This window comes from Convolutriloba macropyga, chromosome 1 (assembly GCF_964194025.1).
Source record: "Convolutriloba macropyga chromosome 1, txConMacr16.3, whole genome shotgun sequence".
Taxonomy (NCBI): Eukaryota; Metazoa; Xenacoelomorpha; order Acoela; family Convolutidae; genus Convolutriloba; species Convolutriloba macropyga.
The window spans coordinates 82,533,471-82,559,185 of NC_134468.1; the positions used below are offsets into that span (position 1 = coordinate 82,533,471).

The 25,715-nt window shown below is 35.7% G+C and overlaps 2 protein-coding genes across 4 annotated transcripts in view; both read left to right on the forward strand.

Moving 5' to 3' along the window:
• The window catches only part of LOC142343316 (syntaxin-1A-like), a 383,172-nt gene that overhangs the window by 41,581 nt on the left and 315,876 nt on the right, over positions 1-25,715 (forward strand). Inside the window, exon 7 of one of the 3 annotated variants that reach the window (XR_012759197.1) lies at positions 12,925-13,014. The exons of 1 other annotated variant lie outside the window; for it this stretch is intronic. Coding sequence is in view for 1 of the 2 variants with exons in the window: in XM_075395157.1 (XP_075251272.1) it covers positions 12,925-13,002 (78 nt within the window). In the remaining variant the exon portion in view is untranslated. Of the gene's footprint in view, positions 1-12,924; positions 13,909-25,715 lie in introns of those variants that run through there. One more of the 3 variants, XM_075395157.1, reaches the window with a different exon arrangement.
• LOC142343258 (uncharacterized) lies at positions 3,649-7,276 on the forward strand. The gene has a single exon (XM_075395048.1). The coding sequence runs from the start codon at positions 4,275-4,277 to the stop codon at positions 7,230-7,232; it is 2,958 nt and encodes a 985-aa protein (XP_075251163.1). The 5' UTR covers positions 3,649-4,274; the 3' UTR covers positions 7,233-7,276.

A 25,715-nucleotide genomic window follows, 5' to 3' on the forward strand; every position in this document is an offset into this window, starting at 1 on the left:
ATTGCGACATTAATTATTGTTTAGCTTCTGAATTATCAATCATTCCTCTTAGTGGCCCTTTCCCCAGCTTTGAAATTCTTTTTTTGTTTTATTTTCTTGAAACAAATTGACTGTTGGTTAGAAAACCGAAACTTAATATAGCATGCAAGATTTTTTTGAGGCTAGGAATGCCAAAACATCGATGAAATGTGTTTTTGTGGAGTTTTTTTATTGTATGCCTTCTCTTAAACTTTGCCATCTTGTCCCCAACAAACTAATTTTTTTTTGTTTTGTCTGCATGGTTCTTTCATCCACAATCCAGATTCATTTTGCTTTTTTCTGAATGCAATCAAATTTTTGAATTGTTGTTTTTGTGGTCAAAACTTGTTCTTAATGAAATAACCGAATTTTACATGTAAGTGTCCTGAAGTTTTGGAACTTTACTGCTCTTCATTTTTCGAATAACTTTTTGCAAAACTAAGTTTTACAGCCAAACACAGGAAAAATGTCCCTGTCAGAATTTTGGCCGCGCGAAATTGCTCTAAAATATTTTTGCAGTTTGTCGGCCTAAATTGTTCAGGCGATTTTTAATTGTGGTTTCAGGAAATAGTTCTTTGGCGCACTTTCAGCTTTTTGGCGTTTACAAATTTATTGTGTTAATTAATTGTTTTTGCAAACAAAATTTTTAAACAAGAACCGCTGTTCTTTTGATTACGAATTCTATAGCAAACATGTGTTTACTTGTGAAATCTTTTAATGATAGTGATGGGTTCATACATAGAAAGAAAACAGTTAACGTCAAAAGAATTGCTCTCGAATCATAATCAGGTTATGATTATTGTATCTGGGAATGTTGATCTTCAGGTTTGCAGGATATAGTAAGACGGCAACGTTAAATCAACGAAAAACGGACTAAAAAATTTGAAACGTTTTTATTTGAATCTTTAGTTTATACTTTTTGGTACATAGAAATTTCCGTACGTTATGCATCTGGGTGACTGGTAAGGCGCCTTATTGGCTCAAATTGTTTTTGCGGAATCAAGGTAAATTGTTTTTGTGTACTGAGGAATCAAGGTAATTATGATTATTCAAGTTCAATTGACAACAAAGGAAAATTCGACGAACAACTTATTAAATAGTTTTGTACGCTTGAGGGGAATAGCTCATTTTATGCTAGGCATGACTCTCACGCCCCTCTTCCTGTTTTTTGGAGTAGTTTCTGGTGTAAATTTTAACGCAATACGTCAACTACTACCAAATTAATGTGACGGAAGAAACTGCCAATTAATAATGATGGTTCATTAAATGTTGCCTTATCGAAAGTTTAACTTTTTAAAACTTTTCGTTAATTTTGCAATAAAAATTTTTTTAGCGCTTGGCGCAACAGTTTATAGACGGGTCCTTCTCCGATGAGTTTTTTCAGGTTTTTCTGGAGAAGATTGCTCGATGAGTTTCAGGAATACCTCTCAAATGTCAAAATAGAATGAAAAAGTGAACAAAATAATATGACTATGTGTCAAATTTTTTGTAAAGTGAATTTTGAAGTTGGGAGATTTGATTTTCTTTGCTAAATATGCTTTCAGAAAATTTAAACTAGGCATTGTGTTTTGACTTGGTTATAGTTTTCATTTCGTCTTTGATACTGATAAATTCTTTTTTGATTCAGCAATAATATCAGAGAATTTTTGTAACACGCTCCATCACTTATTCCTTTTTTTCATGTTTTTATTTGCTCTCAAACGAAGTTTTTACCAATTATCAGTCCTGTGGTCGTTTCCTAAGCAATTTTTATTTTTGTTCTGACGAATTTGACTTTTCGACCTCAAGAACGGGATAAACGGGTAGCTCTCAGAGGGCATTAATTGCTCTCAGAGCCCTGAGCCTTACTATACAATAAGAATGCGATTCAACAGAACTTTTGAGGAGACAATTTCATGGTGTGAAGGCCGGTTCTTAATCTTTAAAGTTCGACCCCCTCAGTCAGCCCCCCCCCCCCCACGCCATCCATCATCCCCCTCCTATTGTCCACCCTCATCCACCTGTCCATTTGAACCCCGTTCTCATTAGCCTTCGCAACCCTACCCCTTGAACCCCCAAAAACGCCCCCCCCCACACACACACACACAGCTCGCCCCTACTGCTAACATCCGTAAGCCCCAGCTGGATACTACCGAAGCCTATCGCTCACCGGTTGTTTGAGAGCAATTTGCCCGACGTTGGTCGTTTATGTTCTGCATGTTTTTATAGATCAATTTTTAATTTTGGACCGTAGCTCTATACTAGCTTCTCTCATGCTGCTGATAGGCGTTTTTGAAACACTCTTTTCTCATTTTCTGACGCAAATAAGTGCGCTTTGTTGAAGATATATTTTTTGCTATGAACAAATTTTATATTTTGATAGATTCTTTGATTGAACTATTTGCATAACTTCAGAGCTCGTTGTGTGTAAATTTCAAATCCTAAAAAGTATTATTAGCAAAATTTTCAGTTGTTCTGGGTTAGCAGCACAAATTCCTGAATCAAGTCAGGCTCAATTATTTGTATTTTAGGAACCCTTTCGTTTATTTAAATTTGCAAAGTAATTGAGACAAAAGCTAATTGATGACATTTGGACTTTTTCGTAACATATTATAATTTAATTATTTAGCCTGTTTTTATAATAATTAACTTGGAAACTGAAAATTTTCAGATTATTCAATGAGTTTGTTAGAACTCAAAAGTGTCAGAATTAATACTGTTTATTTTATTGACTTTGCAGTTTACGCATTGAGATTCCAGATTATGAAGTTCAGATGCCCTTCAGGTTTTTTCGAAGCTCAATTTGAAGCTGTTTTATCGCTATCTAGTCATTGTGACTATTCAGAGATGGTTTCGGTAAAGGAATTTTTTAAACAGTAAAAGCAGTACTTCATACTTCATTTTGCAGTATTTTAATATCATTACTCATTTCCAAGACATACTTTTTGTTAATAAGCAACTTTGCTGGCAAATTTTCATGGTGTAGAACGAATTTCTGTTTGGTGTGTTCGATTTTTTTGTTGAATTTATATCGGCAAATATTTTTTGATATATACATCAACCCCTGTTTGAGGGGAAAACTGTATCTTTTTTGTTCATACGGTCTCAAATTATGGTATCTAAATTTGAATCTGTATTTTTTTACAATTCGGTCTATAGTGATAATCTTAGTGATGTGGTCTTTAAAATTTGCGAATCATCTCCGTATAGTTTGCATTCGTTAGCTACTGTTCAACCAGGAAGTGTTTCGTTAGCCAGGATGTGTTTGGTTTCAATGAGATTTTAGAAATCTATTCTAATTTTGAAGTGTCCCTCTTGTTGTTGTTGTTGTTGTTGTTGTTGTAGTTTTTGTTGTAGTTTTTGTTGTTGTTGTGGTTGATAACTCAGTGAGATAGCGCAAATTTTTATTTTAAATATTTATTTTAACAATCGGCTAACTCTTCTGAGACGTCGTCAAAATTTTCCTCAAAAAATGTTTCTTGTGTCCGATTTTGGCCTCAATGTGAATTTTTTTATTAGTCGCAAAGCGTTGGCTGAGGCTATTATTGGCCTTCTTTTGGTTTTTTACTATTCAAAGAATTCGAATCGTATTGGGGCGCTGTCTTTTTTTAAAGATCTGTTCACACATTTTCAAGAATTTTGAAGTTTATACTAAAAATAGACGTTAATATCCTTTTTTTTGGTGCAATATATATTTTGTTCAAATGCAGATGTGGGGATTTATATTCCAAGCTCAGGCTCACTTGAGAGTTTTTTCATGTTTCTTCATTATCTTTTATACGAAGTATTTATAGTTTTAGTTTGTCACGTAAAATTTCTGGTCAAAAGTTCATTCGTTAACCTTTATTTCATTCAAATTATTACCCAAGTATCATTACAGAGAATTTTTTTGTAGTTTTTGCATTTTTTGTAAACTATGCAAGGCAGTGCTTAAAATTTTTCATAGAAAATAATTTTTCTTATCGGTTGCAATTAGAAATCATTAAAAATCGTTTTCAGCATGTTTTCGATCATACTGAACCCCTCGGCATCAAAACTTTTTCAAGTGACGCTTTTTATGACTGCGCTAATACGCATGTAATGTTCTAAACTGAGTGTTCGAAGGTGGTTCCAACACACGCTCTGACAATTGTAAACGTTTTTGATGAATAAAATAAAGTGACTCTTAGATTACTGGCACAAGCGTGTTTTATTGAACTTCTTAAACTTTGAGTTCTTTCTTATACCTCTTCATAACAATTCTTTGTGCATTTTGTAATAAAAACGTATCAATTGCGATGCAAAAAAGCGTTAAATTAAATTTGACACACGAGCTTTGTTTTGGTTGTGGCGCCGCCAAAACTCAAATTTCTCCAACTTTTTTATGCTTGGCTTCTCTCTCAACTTCAGAGCATGACTTAGACTCGTCTCAACATTACACAACCATGAGTGCGTTTGCAGAAAGTGCGTCTGAAATTTATCAACTCATAGACCGCGAAGGGAATGGAATGCTCTTAAATCTTTACCTTTCACTCAAAGATGACAAAATTTCGCTCTCGGAATTCGAAGACCACCTTAAGACAATTATAACCCCCTTTTTGTACAATAAGGGCGAAGGTCAAATTGTGACGCCTGAGCTTTGGTTTCAAAATTTTGGCGCCAAACATCGCCGTGATTTTCACGCGAACCGGTTGAGGTTGTCGACCCGAACTAGTAACCCGATCCGCGACTTGACGACCGTTTCTGAGAGGGAAGACAATATTTTGGACATGAGCTCTGAGGAATACCAGCTGAACTCTTTTTTAACCCTAACTACCCATCTAGCTTTCTGGAAGTTAGAAAAACGGGGTCGTTATGGTGAAACCCCACTCCATTTTTGCTATTTTCTTAACACCCCAGAACATTTGGCAATTGCTAGCTATTTGCTTCAATTTTTCCCAAAATTAGCAGTGGATAAATATGAAGGCGATTACTATTTCGGGCAAAATTGTCTTCATTTTTGCATAACCCATTCGAACTCGACCGCAATTGAGAAACTTTTGGATTGTGGAGCTGATGTAAACTCGAGAGCTTGTGGAACTTTTTTCATCCCCCAGAAAATGAAAGTGCATTCGAGAAAGCCAGTTTTGCTTCCGGACTATCAGGGCCAGTCGTATTTCGGCGAGTACCCGTTAGTTTTCGCGGCTTGTTTGGAACATTACAGTATTTTTGACCAGCTTTATCGAGACGAAAGGACTAATCCCAATTTTCAAGACGTTTTTGGGAATACTTTAGCCCACTTACTGGTTATACACAACAAGCCCAGATTTTTGTACTACGCTTTAAAATTGCCCCAGAAACGAATTGATTTGTCAATTAAAAACCAAAATGGGCTTACGCCGTTGCAACTGGCATGTCATTTGGGCTATTATGACGCTTTTCAAGTTTTAGCCGACGCTAGATCTCAGCCGAAATGGCGTTTTGGTCATTTAGACAGCAAAACTTATTTGATTGACCAACTTGACAGTATAAATAGCAGCGATGGATCTATAAATTGGAATTCAGCGTTGCACCTTTTATGCATGGGCTCCAAAAAGGGACATACCGACATTATAAATCGGAACCCTTTAGTCGACTCCTTATTACGGGCAAAGTGGCAAACATACGTTAAGCAAAAATTTGGGTTCAACCTTATTTTGAGTGTAATTTATCTTTTAATTCTAATTGCGGCTTTGTATCTTCGCCCGACAAAAGGAAGAATTTCTGAGGAAAACCTGAAAAATTCAGGTGAACAAAATTTAACAGCCATGATTAAATTCGCGTGTGAAATGACTCTTTTTGCGTGGTCGTTTTTGTCCATTCCTTTTGAATGGGGCACGATATTTCTGGAGGGCTCGAGGCACGTTTCAAAAGGTAGAAAAGTTTCAGCCAATCAGCATTCGACTAAGGGAACTGTTAAAAATTCGAATCTTTCGGCTACTTTGTCTTATCTGAAAATGGTTTTTGGATTTAAAGATAAACTTGCGGCCAATGTTGGAAGTTTGCTTCTGATAGTTACTGGGGTTGCTAGGATAATTGACGCAAAATATATTGAGGATATTTGCCTAGCTACCAGCATTCCTCTTCTTTTTGGGAATTTGTTATTTTATTGCCGCTGTTTTTCACACCTCGGTCCATTTATAACTATTTATTACCACATGGTTAGGGCGACACTAACCAAAGTGGTAATCATGTTTTTCATTGTTATTTTGGGAAGTCATTGCATTCTGTTTTTCCTGTTCAATGCAAATTCTTTGGAATCGGCGAGCAAGGAAAATGGAGGAGAGGGTTTGAACTCAAAGTTGGTTCTGGGAACCCTGGAAACGTCCGAAAATGACGAAAACCCTATAAAAATTGAGGCCAAAAATGAAGTAAATTTGAGTTACCTGTTCCGATTAGCCGAAATTCTGATGTTTTTAATCCATTCTTCTTTCGGGGAAGTGGATATGAACTATGTCGAATATTCTGCTTATCCGAGTACGGGTCGATTAGTTCTGATGCAACACGGAGTAATAGTCTGTATTCTTTTGGGTTGTATAATGACGGCTATGGTTTGTGCAACTTACCAAAATGTCGTGTTAAGTTTCCGAGCTGAAAACAAAAAACAATGGGCTCGTATTATATTGATTCTAGAAGCCCAGCTGACAAAAGGTCACCGGCTGAAAAAGGTCAATGAGTACGCTGATTCAAAAGCGGTCATTGACCCCTCGTGTCCGACGTCACGTGCTCTCGGGTTGGTCGTGACTACAGTTAGAGACACCTCGGACGCGTGTAGGCGAAACCGAGCTTGGAACAACTGGAGAGTTTTAAAATACGAATTACACAAGAGACATTTTGTAGTTCATGATTCGACAATTTCAAATAAGAAACTTGCAATGAGGATTAAAAAACGCAGTTCAGACCCGTTTAGAATTGAGCAGTTGAAAGAGAATCGAAGGCGAATTTCAGTCAACCGGTTTTGTCGCTCTAACTCAAATTTACACGTGACTTCGGCCTTCACGACTCGAACGCATTTTAGCGGTACCGAGTCCACAGTAATGGCCGAAACGAACCCAAACATACAGACGAATTCATCACATGCAAATGTGCAGATTGAAAATGGTTCTGAATATTCTGAAATTGGAACCCCGCCTTTGCACGATTTTGCCGATTCAAATTATCAGTTCACGCCGCATCAGTTTTGCATTAGCCACATAAGCGAACTGGACGAAAACAATGACCAAACTGTGCATTTGTAGATTTAAGTCTCGTATTTTAACAAAAACGAACGTTTTTAATCGTGTTTGTTAATTTTTAAGTTGAAAGGTTTTTTATAGAGAGGTCATTAATCTGAGGAAAGCGTAAATTATGAAATAAATCTACGCGAAGAGTGGCGAAAATCATTTGAAGGTTTTTGCCAACTGCCAGCTAAGGTATGCGTACAATGAATGGACACGTTCTTGAAAAATTTAGTGAGTTTTCTAATGGAAATTTTCTGAAGTTTTAACCAGAAATCACGTTGAACCACAAAAAACCGAAATTAAATCAAAGTTAAGAGCTAAGTTGTTTATTAAAATTGTAATCATATTTTCTTGGACGCCGTTTTAAAAGTCATAACGTAGGCTGTTTCGATGTAGTAAAAAGAATAACTGCGTGAAATATCAATGCATTCTTATTGTTTCCAGAAAATTTAGATTAAGCAGCAACATTTATGGTACCGTGAAAAATTTTGGGCTCATTAAAAAGTGGAAGTCATGAAACATTAGATCTAATTCTATGGGTGTGAATAAACCTTAAAGTGATCAATTGCAACGTTGCTTTTTTTAACGTGAACCCTGTAAACCTATATCCACACAAATATTTTTGTAATGTATAAAACAAAAACAAATAGCAAATCATATCATATCTTATCATTTCCCTTGAAGTTGATTGCTTCAGCTAATCAAATGAACCCGAAGATCATGTTACTTTTTTAAACGCTATTTTATATTCCTAATTAGCTATTTTACGCCACATTATAATTGTATTTTTTTCGGGGCGCTTTTCTATAGGTAATACATAAAACAATTACCTAACAATGCTTTTACGTTTAATAGTTGTTAAACTGACTTTTTGAAAATGATGATTCGAGTCATTGTTAGCTTCCAGGGATGTGATGAACTTGTTGGTGAAACCTACTGGTTATTTAAAGATAAGCACGCTATTTTCTGAGAAATTATGCACTGGAAAAATTTTAGTGCTGAAATTTCATAAATAAACCTACAAACATAGAATTCTTTGAATAAATCTCTTGCACAGAATTCTCGAAGTCGACCATTTTCCTCGCCTTCTTAAAAAGCAAATTTTGGCGCGTTTTGTTTTTGCGGAAAATGTATTGTTTTTTGATAGGTTTCCTGGCACATTTGGTTAGTGAAGTGGTGAGTTGTTGGTTTATCATCATAAATCAAAAAATTTGAAATTTATTCAATGACAGTCATTATACTGAATTTCATAGATAGCAAAAAAAACTTTGACCGAAAAAAAATTTGCGAAATCCCAAACACTTCCGACTCTGGAAGTCAAGTTTTGTGATATCACGAAATTTTTGGAAAATATCAGACAGAACTGCTAAAGAAAACAAAACTCCGTGGAATACAGTTACCTACATTCAACTTTATAACGTAGCATGGGCCTGATTATGCTCAATCGCATAATTGAGGTTACATAAATTTTAGGATCTCAAACTTGGATAACTTATTTAAAAGAAAAAAGAAAGAAAGAATAAATTTCTCCTTTTTATGATAAAATAAATCAATTTAAATCAACAATTTAATTACTTAGATTATTATCGACATTATTATATATCATAATAACAAACGATATCTCGGAGAGGACAGATAGACGGGGCTATTAAACCCACCTAGTATCTGCCCTGGCTAAACTTAAATAGTAAAGAAGAGGAAAAAACGATAACTAAAATTTTTGATGCTGAATACAGAAAAAAAACGGTTTTTAAGCTCCAAAACAATTCTATTTTTTGAACTCTATACCTACTACGCTATCACTGTATGCTGTGTCTTGATTTCCGAGAGTAACGCTGATTCCTGGCAAATATAAAAAAAAGAAAGTAAAAATAAAAAAAAATTTTACAATTCGAATTTCTTCGTCGATTTTCTATGTGTAGACTTCGTTATTTTCCAAAAATAATGCCATTTTTGAGTCCTCGGCACTTACCAAGTAAGTGCCGTAACAATTTTTCACTAGAGTTCATGGAATAGAAAAATTGAAAGAAAAAAAATTGTATGGTGGTGGGCAAGGAAAAAAAATTACTTAAAAATGTGGGATACCAGCTCCTCATTATTCAGCAAGTAACTTTCTCTAAATCTATGATAAAATTGCGATATTTGTTGCCAATTTTCGTTTTCTATGTCTTGTGCTAGAAGTTCATTCTTTCTCACTGTGTTAAATAACTTTGCACAACGATATGAAATAGAGGAGCGCTCAAACTGCGTTTTAAAGGAGGGAAGCTTTAGGTAGTTTTTGGTAGATCTTCTGGTTTTTGTGGTACCATGCTCATACTCAAAGAGTTCATTTAGATAAGTTTCGCTAGGCATCTTTTTCAATGATTTCAGGACAAATTTCAGCAGCTCATAATTATGAAACTCGAATACTGTTAGTAATTAATTAGAGATAAAAATGTCCCTACAACTATCTGACAATTTCCTGAAATAAAGGAATTTTAGAATTTTTTTCTGAAGAATGTAGATAGGTAGAAGCGACGAGTAACTGCAACAGCCATATACTAAAATACCGTATTGAACTATTGGGTTAACATTGCTTCGATAGTAATCAATTAGCTGTTTTCGGGGTACATAGTGACGCAGCTTACATATAATACCACACTGTTTTGAGAGTCTTTTCTTAATATACTCTATATGTGATTGAAAACTTAATTTACTATCTACATAGATTCCGAGATACTTACAAAGATTACGAACTTCAATAAAGACATCATCAAACTTAAACACTGATTTGGAAGCACTATTTTTATTCCTTATATTCATTTGTACTGTTTTATCCATATTCAGTATTAACTTATTAGCAATCAACCAATTATTGATGTTTTGCAGATCTCCTTGCACTGAATTATCGTCTTTGTTGATTGACGATAACAAAGACGATAATTCAGTAGCATTCGACGGGTTGGAGCATCAAGTAGGACACGCATCGTTCCTGGTCGTCGTTTGTTTTTTAAGATATCTATTTTTTTTCTTGCGCCTGCAGCCATTAGATCTCTCTTAATTTTTCCTTGTCGAAATGATAACACATGACCTAAAATGGCATACGGTAACCGTATTATATTAACGTTACCATAATGGTCCTCAATTTCGTTCTGTGGGCGAGTGGGTTAAGAGTGGAGATAACTCAATCTGGATTCGAGTTATTATGAATTATAAATATCTTCGGGTTTAAAGTGCGGGTTTAATGTATTCACACCTTCATATGCTCAACCTTTAAATTCGTGGGGGAAATTCTGCACGCTCTTACCGTTGTGTTGTAAATATATCTGCGTTGTGACATTAAGGCCATCAGATGCTTAATATACAACAAGTAACAAAACTGAACATTTCGCTGCTTTGGCTAAATAGTTATGAATGCTTAATCGGATCTTGATTACAAACTACACCCCATTTCCACATTATTTCCTTTAAATACGCATTAAATCTCGCATTTTCGCTGGTATTTTGAGAGAATAAAAAACGTGACGTTACTGCAAAATGTGCAGCGTTCTCTTATTTGAAAAGTTGTTTTTATTTTGATTATTAGTATTTTGAAAAGCGCATAATTGCTCCATTGTTTTTTATGCTTAATGCGTCGGATTTAAATCACATAGCAGTTTGTTTTGCCGAATTCTGTTTCATAGATTTTAAATTACAGGTACCGATTTTGTTCAATAAAAAAGATGAAATGTCTTTCATTATGCCATAGAAATTGTTTTACATTGGTATCGACATCGGTATTGTTTTGAATGATATTTGGAATTTTGAATGAAAAATGTGAAAAGAAATTTTTGCTGAAAATAATTGTCCAACAAAGATTTCTGACACCGGTTTTCCTACCGTTCTCAAAAAAATCAATTTCATATTATCTAAAGAACAAAGATGGTGTTGCTTAGTTTTGTTGCATGTCAACACATTTTGATTTGGCAATTTTTGAATTTTAGTTGGCACTGTCTGTTTTGTTTGGTGTTTTGAAGCATTTCGGTTTTCGAGTTTAATTAGAATTTCAATCTAACTTCTGATTATTGTACGCCTATTCAATAAAGGGAGCGAAAACGCAAATGTTTTTGCATCGTGTCTTCAATTGCTCGTGAACGGAGTTTGAAGCTATTATCTTAAACGTGTGTGTTCTAATGCAAAAATTTTTCGTTTTGACTTCTCGAGTGGTTTTTCACGCTTGAGTTCTTGATTTTTGCGCTAGCTAAATTGGTCTTATTCAGAAATTAAGTCTATTGCTAAATCAAGAGCGAGTGTAAAATAAGCTGCTGAACGGTTGTAATATCTGAGTGGTTAATGCTGCAGTCGATAACGTTGGACAGCGGTGTTTCGAATTCCCCTCTGGTTGGGATTTTTGCTCTCATTAAAAATTATCTGGTCTACAGCCCCGTCTGCATTAAGTTGCTCCGCCTGTCGTTCATGAGTGGTTTGCCCGACGTTAGTCGGTTTATTTTCTTCGTACCACCTCAATTAAATTGCGGAAAATAGATTTTGACTGTCGAGAGAATGCTTTCTTTAGGTGTTGCTATGTGATTTCTGTTCTCACTCTTTTCGTATGAAAGTTTTCACAGTCTTTTCCTTGATATTTCACGACGTTATTATTGGTTTCTCCGAAAGAATTTTTTTGTGATTGAATAACCTGTCCTTCTTTGTTATTTTTTTTACTTCGCTTCAGAGGGTGGTGATTTCTGCGTTCACGTGAATAGTTCTTTGATTCTCTCTATTTTAAGCTGAACTTTAAACTAAAGTTGAAACAAACTAAAGTGGTACTTTACTTTTTAATGTTCTCGCAGCGCAAAATCGCGGGGTAGAAAAAGGAAGAGAACTTGGGTAAAAATGAAATTCCTTTCACGGTATGGCATTGATTTTGTTCTCGAATTTTTCCGGGCAATTTTTTTCCATATGATTAAAAGTTCATTTGCGCTATTTTAGCATAGGAAAATGTTTGAATTGTTTTGTCACCCTATGTCACGGCTACATTTCTTTTTGGTAAGAGCACCAAAGTATAACTCTGAAAATTTGTCATTGCATTGAAAGTTTTTTGCAAGTATCGTTTTCCCAAAATTTAATTTGAGCGGTAATTGAGCTCTAATTGTGTTGATTTTTCCCCTCTTTTTAAATGGCTGACTCCGTTTTAAATTTTCGAGCTGACAATAAACCTTAAGTTATTGATTTGTATTGCTTGTACCCGATTGGTTAATGTTCCAATTATTTAAAGGCTCATTGTAAGCGTACCGATCGTAAACAAGATGTGAACTTTGACGTTTCCTTCACGTTTTTCTCCTTGAATTTTTGTAGTGTTTTTTATTGGGTGGTTTTTACTTTTGGTTTTTTTGCGATTTCATATATTAATTCAGTTTTGCTTTTTTCAGGCGTGAATTGTTAAGAGTTTGTACCAAAATGATCGCTATATTGAACAATTTTCAATAATATGGTTTAAAGTGTCGGAAGTGGTGATTTTGTAAATATTTCATAGCTAATGCCCAGTGATCGAAGCTGAATTAGGTCGCGAATAATGAAGGTGAAAAAATTAATTCAAGGGAAAAGTTACCGTGATCAAAATCCATCTATGATAAAACTTGTTTATACCTACTGTGAACTGTTTGCAATTTTTTCCGCTATGTTAATCAATAACTTAGTATTAACCAATCAGTTATCTGGTTAATTATGTTGGCTTGTTTTTGTGTTGTAACAGAAGAAATTGATGATGATGGCGTGTGGAGCTGTGCTGGTGGTGATTGTGGTCGCATACCTGGCCAACTACTTTATGTAACACCCCACCGACACTCACAACCTCGTAAACAAATAAACAAACAGCCATTAGTGTAAACACAAACAAGCAACTCAACTCGACCATAACAGAAGCAGCCATAGCAAACATAGCCAAATACCAATGTGTCAAAACCCGATTCCTCCGTTCGCGATACTTCCTTAAAATTCCAAAATTATCTTTCCTATTTATTTTATATTCGTTCACACGCGGCGGCGGTGCTACATTTCACAAAGACGATTTATTATTGTTGTTATTGCTACAATTGCGTCACATCTTACGTAACATTCCCAAGACGATTGCGTAACATTCCTCTTCTCTCTGCGTTATACAACATTCCGACTTACTTCAGATCATGGCGTAACCTTTAACTCCTGTTACGTAACTTTCGATGGAGTGTGCAACTTGGCAGGTTTGATTTCTAAAAAGTTGGTTCCCAATTTTTCGTCCAATTTGAATTTGTTTGGATTTGAACTTGTTTATTTGTAAACAAAAACAATCGGATGCTCGCTTTCTTTGCTTGTGTATTCACTCATATTTTGATAGTCTTTAACTTATAAATTTGGCCTTTAAATTGTAACCAAAATCACCCTTTTAAGCCCAACATAACTCTTTCTCTCTTTTATGACTTACTTTAAATGCGATAAATTAAATTCAATCAAATGCAATGACTTTTATATTACATCAATATTTTTGCAATTAATAATCCCTAATTTAATCCTAGTTATTCCATTACTCAAAGAAAATCTCTTCATTTTGACCCTTATTTTCAACAACCTTAAAAAAATTTTCAACCGTCTGCAAAAAAATATAAATTTCTGATAGGGTCCTCAATTATGATTTTATTTTAATTAAAAGTGGTTGTTTAGAAGAATGGTAAAATTTGAACTAAATTCTCTCTCCCGAAGTGTTGCTATTTATTTGACCTATTTATACTGTCTTTTAGTCTTTTTTCAATCTTATTGGGAAAATTAGCCTTTATCACTCTGTTCCAGAAAGACTTCAAAAACTTTTCAAAATTCTAGGCATCAGAGAAACTTTTGATAGATGTTATATACTTCGGGAGAGAGAAAAATTCCAGCCGTCGGATGAGCTAGTTCGTTACCCTAAATTTGAACAGAACCCTAATTTTAAAAACCTTGAAGATTCTCACTAACAAAATACTACAACGTCTGTTATGCACAATTCAACTGCTAAAACCCCTGGAACTGCCCACCTCCTTCCACCCCCCCCCCCCCTGCACGAAGAAAGTTCTTGTTTTCGTTACCATATGTGTTTATTACTTTTGAACAAACTAATGCTTGTTTTTGCACTGATAATGGTTTGCATAGCTTAATTAGAGGTGGCATTATCCATTACATTATATTTAAAAAAATCAAATATGAAGTTTTATAATCTACCCGGAGTGGGACGGGAGGGGGGGGGGGGTGAATCGCCTTCACAACACTGCAAAATGAGTGTTTAATTTAGTGGTGATATACTTACTGTGTGTTGCTTTAGATCTATGGTGAAAATTCTGCTTTATATAGTGCAATTCTAAATTAGTTGGTGAAATTGTAAAAATGGTCACCATCATTTCTTGTAATGTTACTTATTAATGTTTTTTTATCAGTAAATCGCAGTTCGTTCCCATCGTTATAATGAAAGTGGCTGTTTAACTTTTTCATCAACTGAATTCCTTTTCGAAGCTGTTTTTGAGAAGTATGTCAGCGCGGAGCGCTATAGCAGTGCATGGTCTTACGAATCCCCCCACTTAAATTCGTGTCAAATTTTGTTCATTTGTTGCTAGTTTCTTGCAAATTTCTTCGAATCTTTTGAAAAACTGGTTTTGAGCAGAATATTCTACCTTCTGGGCCGCATTTGACCCAGCCATTAGTTGGAAAAAACAGCAACATCAGATTGCAGAGGCGTTGTTGAAATTCGTGCTGATATAGTACTATCAGACGTTGTTAATGGTGCTATCAAATTTGGCTGGGCTGCTACAGATCTCACAATACGGGATCTCTTTATGTACGCCAGTCAAACTTGACAAAAGATATAACAAATCGAAGGCAAAGATATATGCCTAAGACCTGTCTGCGCTATAAGTCTCAATTTAAAATAGTTGGGGGGCTGAAAGTGTTAAATTTATAAAAGAGTAAATATAAAATTGCAGCTTACTATTTACCAGTTGCGTTGTGGTGAAATCGAGATGAGCTGCCAGGCGATCGTTCAGTTGGGTAGTTCTTCAGTTTTGACGGGAAAAGAAATTTATAAAATTGAATCTAGAGATATTTGTTTTTAAGTTTTTAAACAATGTTGTTCGATTATTTTCTTGTCGAAGTTTTAAGTTATTTTTCGAAAAAATGAAAGCAGTTGTCTGCTGCTGACTTCTGGAAGTTGTTTCTGTCTCTCTAATTTTATTCCGTCCCACTTCGCTAAGAGAAACAATAAATCACCCTCAGCTCCGTTTGGGCCGATAGGGAGCGAATCTCAAACTCACATTCATAATGAGGTGCTTCTTAATTTTCCTATTGGCCGAAAAGGCAAGAGAATTAACTCTTTTTTATCTCACGGAAAAAATATTGAAACTCCAAAAAATAATAAAAAGCTGAGAGCATCAATTATTGATCTCGTAGGCGCCTGTTTTCTGCTTTCCGCCTCTTCTAAAACCGGAACAATTATGGTTTTCTTGGGGGTTTTTTATGAGACTCTATTGTCTTTTCCCCTGAAGCAATCTGCCTCATCTTTATTGAACTTGGGGGAAAAGATCTGCATTGCAACTGTCAAAAGCAGAAGTAATTTAAATCAAAAGAAACTGTGGTTTTACAGGCCGCCTACGTTCAACAAAGTACGTTTTCTATCCTGGATATAAGCGAGGAGATCCAGGCCTAAAGTTGTGTTATTTAAATAAGTCGAACTGAGTTGTTTAAATACTTGTGTACTGGTAGTCTTAACAAGCGTTAATTTGTTTAGCGCGCTGCGAAAGAATAGTTAATTAGCGCCTAAATACGTTCGATCTAATGCGGGATTAATTATCCGTTCAATTATAGCGGCTCTCGTAATACTACAGCTCACCCCGATTTTAAGATAGAAAAGAAAATGATTAAAAGGAAAAAATATACTGCATCGTATATAATTTTATTGCGCTTGGGACATATGAATGAGTTACTACAATTTCAGTGAGCCTTGTGTCATAACAACTGCAGACAGCTATAAGAAACAAGACCGCAAAAGGCGATACTGTCGTTTGTATATAAAGTTGATCGCAAATGGCAATAGTGTCATTTGTATATAAAATTGATCGCAAATGGCGATAGGTACAAAAGATTTGCAAAGGGCGGTGGCCATGTCAGTTGAAAAATTCTGGTGATAGGATGACCGGGCTCTTTACAGGACTGTCACCGTCGTCCAATATATCAAACACTTCCACAACTTCTTCAGTTTGTATAGTAAGTTCCACAGGTGATGATGCCGCCATTTCCACAGGTTTTTTTGTCTGTTTTCCTTGTGGATTATAGTTGGCGTCTTTCTTCTACTTTAATTTTCCGAGTTTTCTTGTCCATTATTTGTGTTAGTTCGCGATTGAGCTCTTTAATCTTTTGCACTAGCTTCTTATTTTCAATTCCGAGCTTATGATTCGCTGATGTGATTTCTAGATGTTTTTGGACGTACACCTTATTCATTTGTTTTAGATTGCTGTCTTCAGTCTTCTGGAGTTGTTTTGTAATTACATACTGACGTCTCCAGTAGTCATCACTGGTAGTTTTTTCTTTCTCATTGCACTCCATTTTAAGGTTCTCAATTTTTATTTGCAATTCTTGCAGTTCCGTTTCTTTTATGAAGAGCTCTTGCTTGAAGCGGTTGTTTTCTGTGATGAGACTTTCCTTGGATGTTTCGCTACAATGGTCTTCTGCTGAAGGGAATGCGGTTATAGCATCATAAGGGACGTTAATGTAGACATCCAGCTGGTGATTTCTTACGTTATACGTTTTCGTTTCTGGATCTCTGTTCTTTATCCTCCACGTGTTAGATTCTCTGCTTAGGCTAAAATGTTTTACGAGTGGCAATTCGTCCGATTTTATGAAGCATACCTCATTCGTAGCATCGTTTCTAACTTTCACCCATTCTAATGTGGTGAATTTGTTGTAGTTTGCTTTGAGCGTGTATTTCAGATGGTTGAGAAATCTCGGGTTCTCAGGATATAGGTCCAGCTCTGTGCTTCGTTGTACGCTCAAGCAGTAGTGTTTGTTTTTCCTATCTTCTTCAGATAAGAGGTCATCAATGTTGGCTAATTTTCGTACCTTTTCCGCATGGTTATTTTTCAGAGTTTGTGAGGGGGATCTTTTGCGGTTTATTTTCCAGTTAACTTCAGGGTCGTATTGGTTAGAAGTTGATGGAGTGTCCAGTTGTGGCTTAATGGGTGCAAACGGAGGAGTTGATGTTTTGCTTGGATAGCCAGTTTTCCTAATTTGATTTGGGTGTGCTGCAGATTGTTCGTGGGGAGTGTAGATTGTTCGTGTAGAGGACATGTTGACAGTCTGATTTTGATCAGTTGTGGTGATCACACTCTTAAAAGTTGCTTGGCTGTTCATTGTGATGTGTGGGATCTAAAATTTTTTTTGATTATTTTTCCTGTGTCTTAATTATCACACATTATGGCTTCTTTTCAAGTTTGCAATTTTATTGCTAATATAAAAAAGTTTTCTATTGTGAGAATGTTTTTGTAAGGTTTTGTTGCTAACAGCTTTACTTAAAAATTTTAATGCTGAATTCATTTGTTATTAAAGTTTGGTAGAAAAGTTTTTTTGCTAAATGCAAAGTTAACTTTAATAAATGAAGGGGGGCAATAATAAAAAAATTTTATACTTATGCCAGGCGGGCAGCCCTGGCACAAGTACGTCTTTCTCCGCTGCCCGGAGGTGTGAGTCTTGGGGCGTGTGTCACACTAACACGGCTGCAACGACCCGTGCAGCTGGGGAGACAACCTTGCTGAGCTGAATGAAAGAAATTGTTCGGGTCATTTTTTGAAAATTTCAGTTATCGTGTTAGTATTCCGCCGTAAATATAAGGCCATAAGATAATTTTTATTCCCTCCTCAAGGAAGAGAAAAAGAATTTGACATATGGCTGATAGGATTTGGATGGTTATGGAAATAGCCATGAAAGAGCTGATTAGATGGGTGAAATTTTGGCTAGACATTCTGAAATATTTAGGTTCAAAAGCCAGGGGGAGGCAAGCTGGAGAAAGCTGAGGTAACCCCTTTCCGAGGAAAAAATAAAATGAGAGAAAAAAATTTGCGTTGTGAATCGAGTTGTGTTTAATTGACTAGATATTGTCGTTTAAAGAAATTTTGCAAATCGGGCATTTTTTCTGCTTATTTATGCACACTCGGTGTTCGTCATGTTGGGAAAAATGTGGGTGTTTTGTTACTCCTATTTCTGTTTTCATTTTTTTGCATAAATTGCATCGGAAGTAGGATCTGATCAGGACGGGAAGACAAGGTCGAAGACAGATGGGACATTTAGGGTTTGGGTATATTTTAAAAAGTGCCTTTCTGCAAGGAATACATACATAGTGAGGATTTTCTTTGGGGAATTGCTCTTGTAGGTTTTCTACAAAAACGGTTTTTTGTGAACATATGGGGCAGATAATGTCCTTATGGGAAAAGAACCAACGGAAACCGTCGAATAGGGATTGTGAAAGACCCATCGAGTAACTGTTCTTTTATTTTCCTTAGACAAAAACAGGAAAACCTTTGAGAAACTGCAGTAGGATGAGATTAATGAGGAACGATATGGCAAGCAAGGTAACTAGAATTAGAATAAATATTTTTGTGGATAGGTCTAGATTGGTCATTTTCCGTATCTGGAGAAAAATTGGCCAATTGCGGAAAGGAGGTAGTGATTAATAAAAAGGGATATTACCAATGCGCATAAGAGAACAAATAGAAGAATAAACAATGTTATGGGGTGCTTTTTGTCAATTCAATGAGTAGTGTAGAACTAGGGTGAAGGAGGTGACTTGCTCCTGGTAAGAACTGAATTGAATTAGAGATATCGAGTGGATTAAAAATAAAACCAGGGAAAGAAGTAAAATTTTGGAAGTTCTTGGACGCATTTTAGATTATGTGATTGTTTTTTTGCAACGAGGGCATAATTTATAATCTTCTACGCAAAATTTACAAAAGTTGATCACTGTGATGAAACGTTTTTGCAAGAGAGTATTGAAATCTTGTTTGTTTGCAAATATCACATTGAAACCAGTTAAAGATTGAAAAGATAACATTAAATTTAGAGTATTTAGGACAAAAATCATAGCCCATATTTTTTATAACATATTGGTAACAGAGCAGACACATTACGTGGGGTAGTTCGTTAGGGGGGCTCTCGTGTTATTTCTTGAAAACAATTGTTTCGCGTCTGCAGCATAAACAAATTAATGAGACCGGTTTGGATTCTATAGTATTGGTTTCTTCGTCAATTGTATTCATTTTTGAAAGATTGTTATTGGAGGGGATAAAATCTGGTTGAATTTCGGCTATTTAAAGTGTAAATACTAAAATTTAACCATAAATTTGACGAGAATTGGGTGAAAAGTAGGCTAAGTAGGTTTTGGGGGGATGATTTTGGTTAAATTTTGACTATAATGTGTGAAAATACTTCAATTATTATATAAATAAACTAAAAATCGGACGTAGATTACCCCCACCTGGGTTAGAACAATTTTACAAGCCCAAAGAATCAGTTGCCTGTTACTATTTTAGTGTAAATTTACTGTATTTCGGCTGTAAATTTGATATAAATTACTCTATTTGTTTGTCTATTAGTGTGCTTTCACTTCTGTGGTAGTGATTATTTTACTATTTTAATCCGATCGGATAGAAAAACAAAAATTCAGGCGTGATGCTTTCCTCTGGGCGCACCAGTTATCGAATTTCGCTGGGCTGCTACAGATTTCACAATACGGGATCTCTTTATGTACACCTGTCAAACTTGTCAAAAGATATAACAAATCGAAGGCAAAGATATATGCCTAAGACCTGTCTGTGCTATAAGTCTCAATTTAAAATAGTTGGGGGGCTGAAAGTGTTAAATTTATAAAAGAGTAAAATATAAAATTACAGCTTATTAATTACCAGTTGCGTTGTGGTGAAATCGCAGTTTCTAATTTTATTCCGTCCCACTTCGCTGAGAGAAACAATAAATCCCCCTCAGCTCCGTTTCGGCCGATAGGGAGCGAATCACAAACTCACGTTCATAGTGAGGTGCTTCTTAATTTTCCTATTGGCCGAGAAGGCAAGAGATTTAACTCTTTTTTATCTCACGGAAAAATTATTGAAACTCCAAAAAATAATAAAATTCTAAAAAGCTGAGAGCATCAATTATTGATCTCGTAGGCGCCTGTCTTCTGCTTTCCCCCTCTTCTAAAACCGCAACAATTATGGTTTTCTTGGGGTCTTTTTATGAGACTCTATTGTCTTTTCCCCTGAAGCAATCTGCTTCTTCTTTATTGAACTTGGGGTAAAAGATCTGCATTGCAACTATCAAAAGCAGAAGTAATTTAAATCAAAAGAAACTTTGGTTTTACAGGCCATCTACGTTCAACAAAGTACGTTTTCTATCCTGGATATGAGCGAGGAGATCCAGGCCTGAAGGTGTGTTATTTAAATAAGTCGAACTGAGTTGTTTAAATACTTGTGTACTGGTAGTCTTAACAAGCGTTAGTTTGTTTAGCGCGCGGCGAAAGAATGGTTAATTAGCGCCTAAATACGTTCGCTCTAATGCGGGATTAATTATCCGTTCATTTGTAACGGCTCTCGTAATACTACAGTGTTTTCATTGTGAAAGCATAGTTTCGCTATTTTGTTGCATGTGCCCAGTTTTAGGAAAAAAAATTCCGGCTATACTGAGATTCTAAAATAGATTAAAGTCATTAGATAATAGTAATCGTAAGGACTTGGTGTTTTTGATAGATAGAACATTTTTTTCTGTTTTGGTCGTTCAATACTACTAATCTTTAATTACAAAAAAAATCACGTCGAAACCGGAACCTAAACCGGTTTCGCTGTTAGGGTAAAAATTCACTGTGTTAAATTTTTGGTACTTGTTCAAATTTGAAAAATTCAATGCGCTGTACAGAAATATAGTTAACGCAGCCTCAAGTACGCAACTGAACAACTTAATTAAGCTACAGAAAAAAATGAGAACGAAAAGTTCTGACAGTTTATCAAGTAGGGTATATTGATGAAGATTATTATATATTCAACTAAGGTTTCAATAGTGAATATGTTTCAAGAATTTTAGAAAAGCTGTATTAAATGGAACAAATAATTGCACTATTGGTGAGACCAGTGCACGCAAAACGTTCACAGCCGTTGAATTTTCATATTGTTATGCGACTTTGTCTTTTTAGAGGGGAAACTATGGTTGCAAGGCATTGCAGAAAACGAGACGAAATAAAATATAGTTACGGTAATGAGGGCGTCCGAAAATCCGTATGGGTTGCCTGGCGCGAAAGAGCTTTTCAGCTTATATGATTAAGAGTTAGTAAGGAATTCAAGGACATAATCGCAACAGTCAGTAGTGGGGTCAAAAATGACTTATTAGTGGAATTACCCAAAGTGTTTTTGGCTGTGTAGTATTTAATAAAGATTAATATAATGCCATCTTTGTGCCTTTTGTCATCTTTTGCCAGTTTGGCTAACAATGGTATAGTTGGAGTAAAAGAAAAGTGAGTTGAAAAAATTCAAAGGAGTTTGTTTGTAAAATGTAAAATCAAAAACTCCTAACTGGAATATTAACGCAATTACATAAAACGATAAAAAAGAAGGTCCAAATTATAGGAAGTGATTGAAATTAGAGAATGTTTAATTTGAGAAAGAGCTGCTGTTTCAATTGCGCCGGAAATTAAATTTTGTTGTTTGTGAGGGACTTCGTTAGGGCGGTATGCAAAAAAAAAGGAGTTACTTCCATTGTGTGAATAAATATATGTTCTAATTAAGGACGAAATTAGTGTCGTATTTGCTTTACGAAATTAAGAATAAAAACTGAAAGTACGATATTGACATTAAAACTTCCAAACTGTTGCCGTTGTAGTAATCTATTGTCGTATATTGCATATATGAAAGCATTGTTTGAACAGCAGAACCAATCCGCGCAGGGAATAATATCCGGTTTGGAAAATAAGAGCAGTGAAAAGTAGTTGTAAATAATTTAAGATTGAAAAAACGGAATGAATTAATCTTGATTGAGCACTCTGTTTTCACCCTACGAAAGCACCCAAAGAAAAAGAAAAGGAATAGATATACCTTTAAATTAATTATGTAACACGGCGAAAGCGATTAAAGCAGAAAATTCTATTTACAAATTTTTTGTTGATTTCCGTGTATCATTTTACCAAACGCTATTCATTGATATTTCCTTGCACAAACATTTAAAACATAGTACAATAAACTTATTTAGCAAATTCATTGATTCATTGATCAATTGATTTATTGTAACTATAGCCAATCACATTTTATTCATTCATTTTGTAATTAATTCCCACCTTGTGAATGGATCCAGAAAACATATTGCAAATGCAGTTCCCAGAACCACCCGCACCACCAGCACAGGGACCAATCGAACTTGCAGCAGGAGCTGCCGTTCATCATGCCCCTATTCATGGTAATCAGTCCTTAAAGAAACCTTCTATCAAATTTAGCGGTTTACCCTCTGTAGATTTTGAGGTCTTTGAACGACAACTTAGAAGTTCCATTTGTCTTTTTGCGGTTCCAAACGGCCGCTGACACCTTTTCTTACATCTCAGATTAAAAGAAGGAACCATACAGTTTAACGAACAGCTGTCGAATGCAGTAAGAGCTGATTTTGAAAAGTCTTTGAGACCTTTACACGTTATACCTATCCAGGCTAGACTGCAATCAATCGTCTTAGTTTTCCGGAAATAAAATTCAATACACAGTACTCCACGCCAGAGGATTACTTGACGCATTTGCAAAGATTAGCAGCCAGAGTCTTTTTAGTTGACCAACAAATTTTACGAGTTCGAGAACAGTTCTTCAGTGGAATGCCAGCGACAATTCGACAAAAAATATACGAAATAGAGGGGCCAGCAATAACAGTGAATGACTTAGGTAACAGAGTAGCACGAAATATAATGATAGAGAAACTAGTCCCTGAGAACGATTTTGCTACCGTGTTTAATTCACCACGAACTAGATCCGATGATTTTTTTCTGCAAGCCCAGCAACAATCTCTACAAGAAACGGAACAATCAATTGTCTCTCAAATAGATCAAATTAGTTGCCCAACTGAAAAGCATGGAAGAACATCGACAACAAAGCAAAACAAACCCAATTCAAAGTGAGAATAGAGCCAGTTACAATCAACAATATCAAAATTACTATTCCCGTGGTGGCTACCACGGCGGCGGTCAGCACAAAAGTAATGTAATGTAATCTGCCGGAATTGTTAGAAAAGGGGACGGTATCAAAGGTTTTGCTGGTAAAGAAATCCTCCCCTGAGAAATTCTCAATTACCGTATGAGCAGCAGAAACAATCTTTCAGAGTGACTAATTAATATTCTAATTCTTCACAAAACCAAAAATTATAAAAATTGACGTGCCCACCGATGGATAAAATAATGGAAAAAGCCCACTATTCTATATTCAAATTGCCATTGGAAACCTAAAATTTGACGCTCTCGTTGACACTGGTATTTAACTAATGCCTTGCCGATGAGAACTTATAGCCAAATTGAGAATAATATATTATCCAAAAAATCAACGTCAACAGCTGAAATTTACACAGCGACTGGTCAAAAGGAACGATGTCTGTTCAGGGCAGAAATCTTATTTAGAATTGGTTTAGCAGAATTCAAATCCCAATTTCTTGTAATCCAACGACTAAAGACAACACTTTTAGGAGCCCCGTTTTTATCAGAGAACAACATCATGGTTGACATGAAACAAAAACTACTTCTAACGCCTGATCTAACGTTTACAGTTAGCGAAATTCAACAAACCGATAAAAGGAAATCTGTTCGACACAAAGAATAAACCTTCAACATTTACACAAAAAGAACATTAGGTCCTCGTAATCGGGACCTCGTTTTTTGTTTTTGTGCGACAAAAACTTTTGAATTATCGAAAATCATTAGTACTATAGAACCCTTCGATTTCTTCGAACTGTACTCCGGTGTATTTGTTACATCGTCGTGAACCGCGTAGATGACAAAAGTCAAGTTCAGATTTCGTTCCTGAACATTAATTATCACGAAGAGTCATACCAGCAGGCAAGAAAGTAGCAGTCTTCACAGTGCTTACACCAAAACAAGAAAATTTCATAGTTTCTATTGACCCACAAATAGCAGCCCTCATTCAGACCAATCAGAATTCTTCCGATGAAAACAAATTTGCTCCAATTGAAGGTGAAAAGGACGATGATTCTGGTTTAAAATGCCAGAAGCATGCGAAAACCCAGAAAGTGCAACTGGAATCGAAAAAAATATATGATGAAATCCTTGAGTGTAAAGGACAAGAAGCAGAGAATCCTTTGGAAAATGAGGCAGATCGCAATGACTTTCGTTATGTTTTCCTGGAAAGACTCAGTACAATCTGAACCTGCAAGGAAGTCATTATAAATGCTTCTCCTCAGCTATCATCGCATTTTTGGTAAACATAGATTTGATGCCGGCGAGGCCTCGAATTTTAGTGTTAGACTGAAACCTGAACATGATAATGCTGTCTTTTCAGCTTGCCCCCAGCACCAATACATTTCCGAGATGATATTTTAGTAGACTTAGAAGTAGATAGTTTAGTAGTAGCCCTGATGACATACTTGGAACTGTAAAAGCCCTTACTTTACCTCCTCGAACTACAGCAGTTCATTATTCTGCAAACGCAAAGCTTCCGGCAAACTCTGAATGTTGATCGATCTCAGTAAGTTAAACCATTGATTTCAACACGACTACGAAAAACAACAATTTTTGCAATTTCGGCATTAGCTGGCGCCGGAAATCTTCAAGCAAGAAAAAATTGATTTGCTATAATCGATTGTAGACCAGCCTACCACTGCGTACCCATATACAACATATCCAATCCAGTATTTGGACGATATTGGTTGTAGAGCAGGGTCGGTAAAGTAGCTATTAGACAAATTCAATCAAATTGTTCAATGCATCAACAAATCTGGACTGAAACTCTTCTCCGCTAAATGTGAGTTCGGTGTTAAATCTCTTTAATTTCCGGGCACTTTGATTACGGCCAACGGTTTAACCCCATATACAACTAAAGTGACGAAATTTTTGAAAGATCTAGAAATGCTTAAGACCACTTAACAAGTATAAAAAGGATCATTGGGTTTTTGCAATTCCTCCGCGTTTCCATTCCAAAGCTTCAACAGCGTCTTCTACCTTTTTAAAAACTACTAAAAAGCAACTAGAAGTTCATCATAACGCAAGAACATCATGAATGTCTCATTATTTTAAAGAAATTGCTAATAGATGCTACCACAATGTCACTGAGGTTCTCTTTGCAGGACTAGCAGTTCGTGATAATGACCGATGCTAGTATGCACGCAGCGGGATAAGTCTTGCTTATTGAAGAATATACTAGTAGAATACATATGCCAATAGGGTGATTCTCGGCACCCAATCATCACATGCCTTCTTCCCCGGTTTTCGGAGCCTACTCGACAATGAAATTGTTCTAATTTTAGAAACAATTCATTTGCTAC

Bases quoted from the DNA above. Each gene is read 5' to 3' on its own strand.
- LOC142343258 (XM_075395048.1), top strand. From the start codon at position 4,275: ATGCAAAAAAGCGTTAAATTAAATTTGACACACGAGCTTTGTTTTGGT.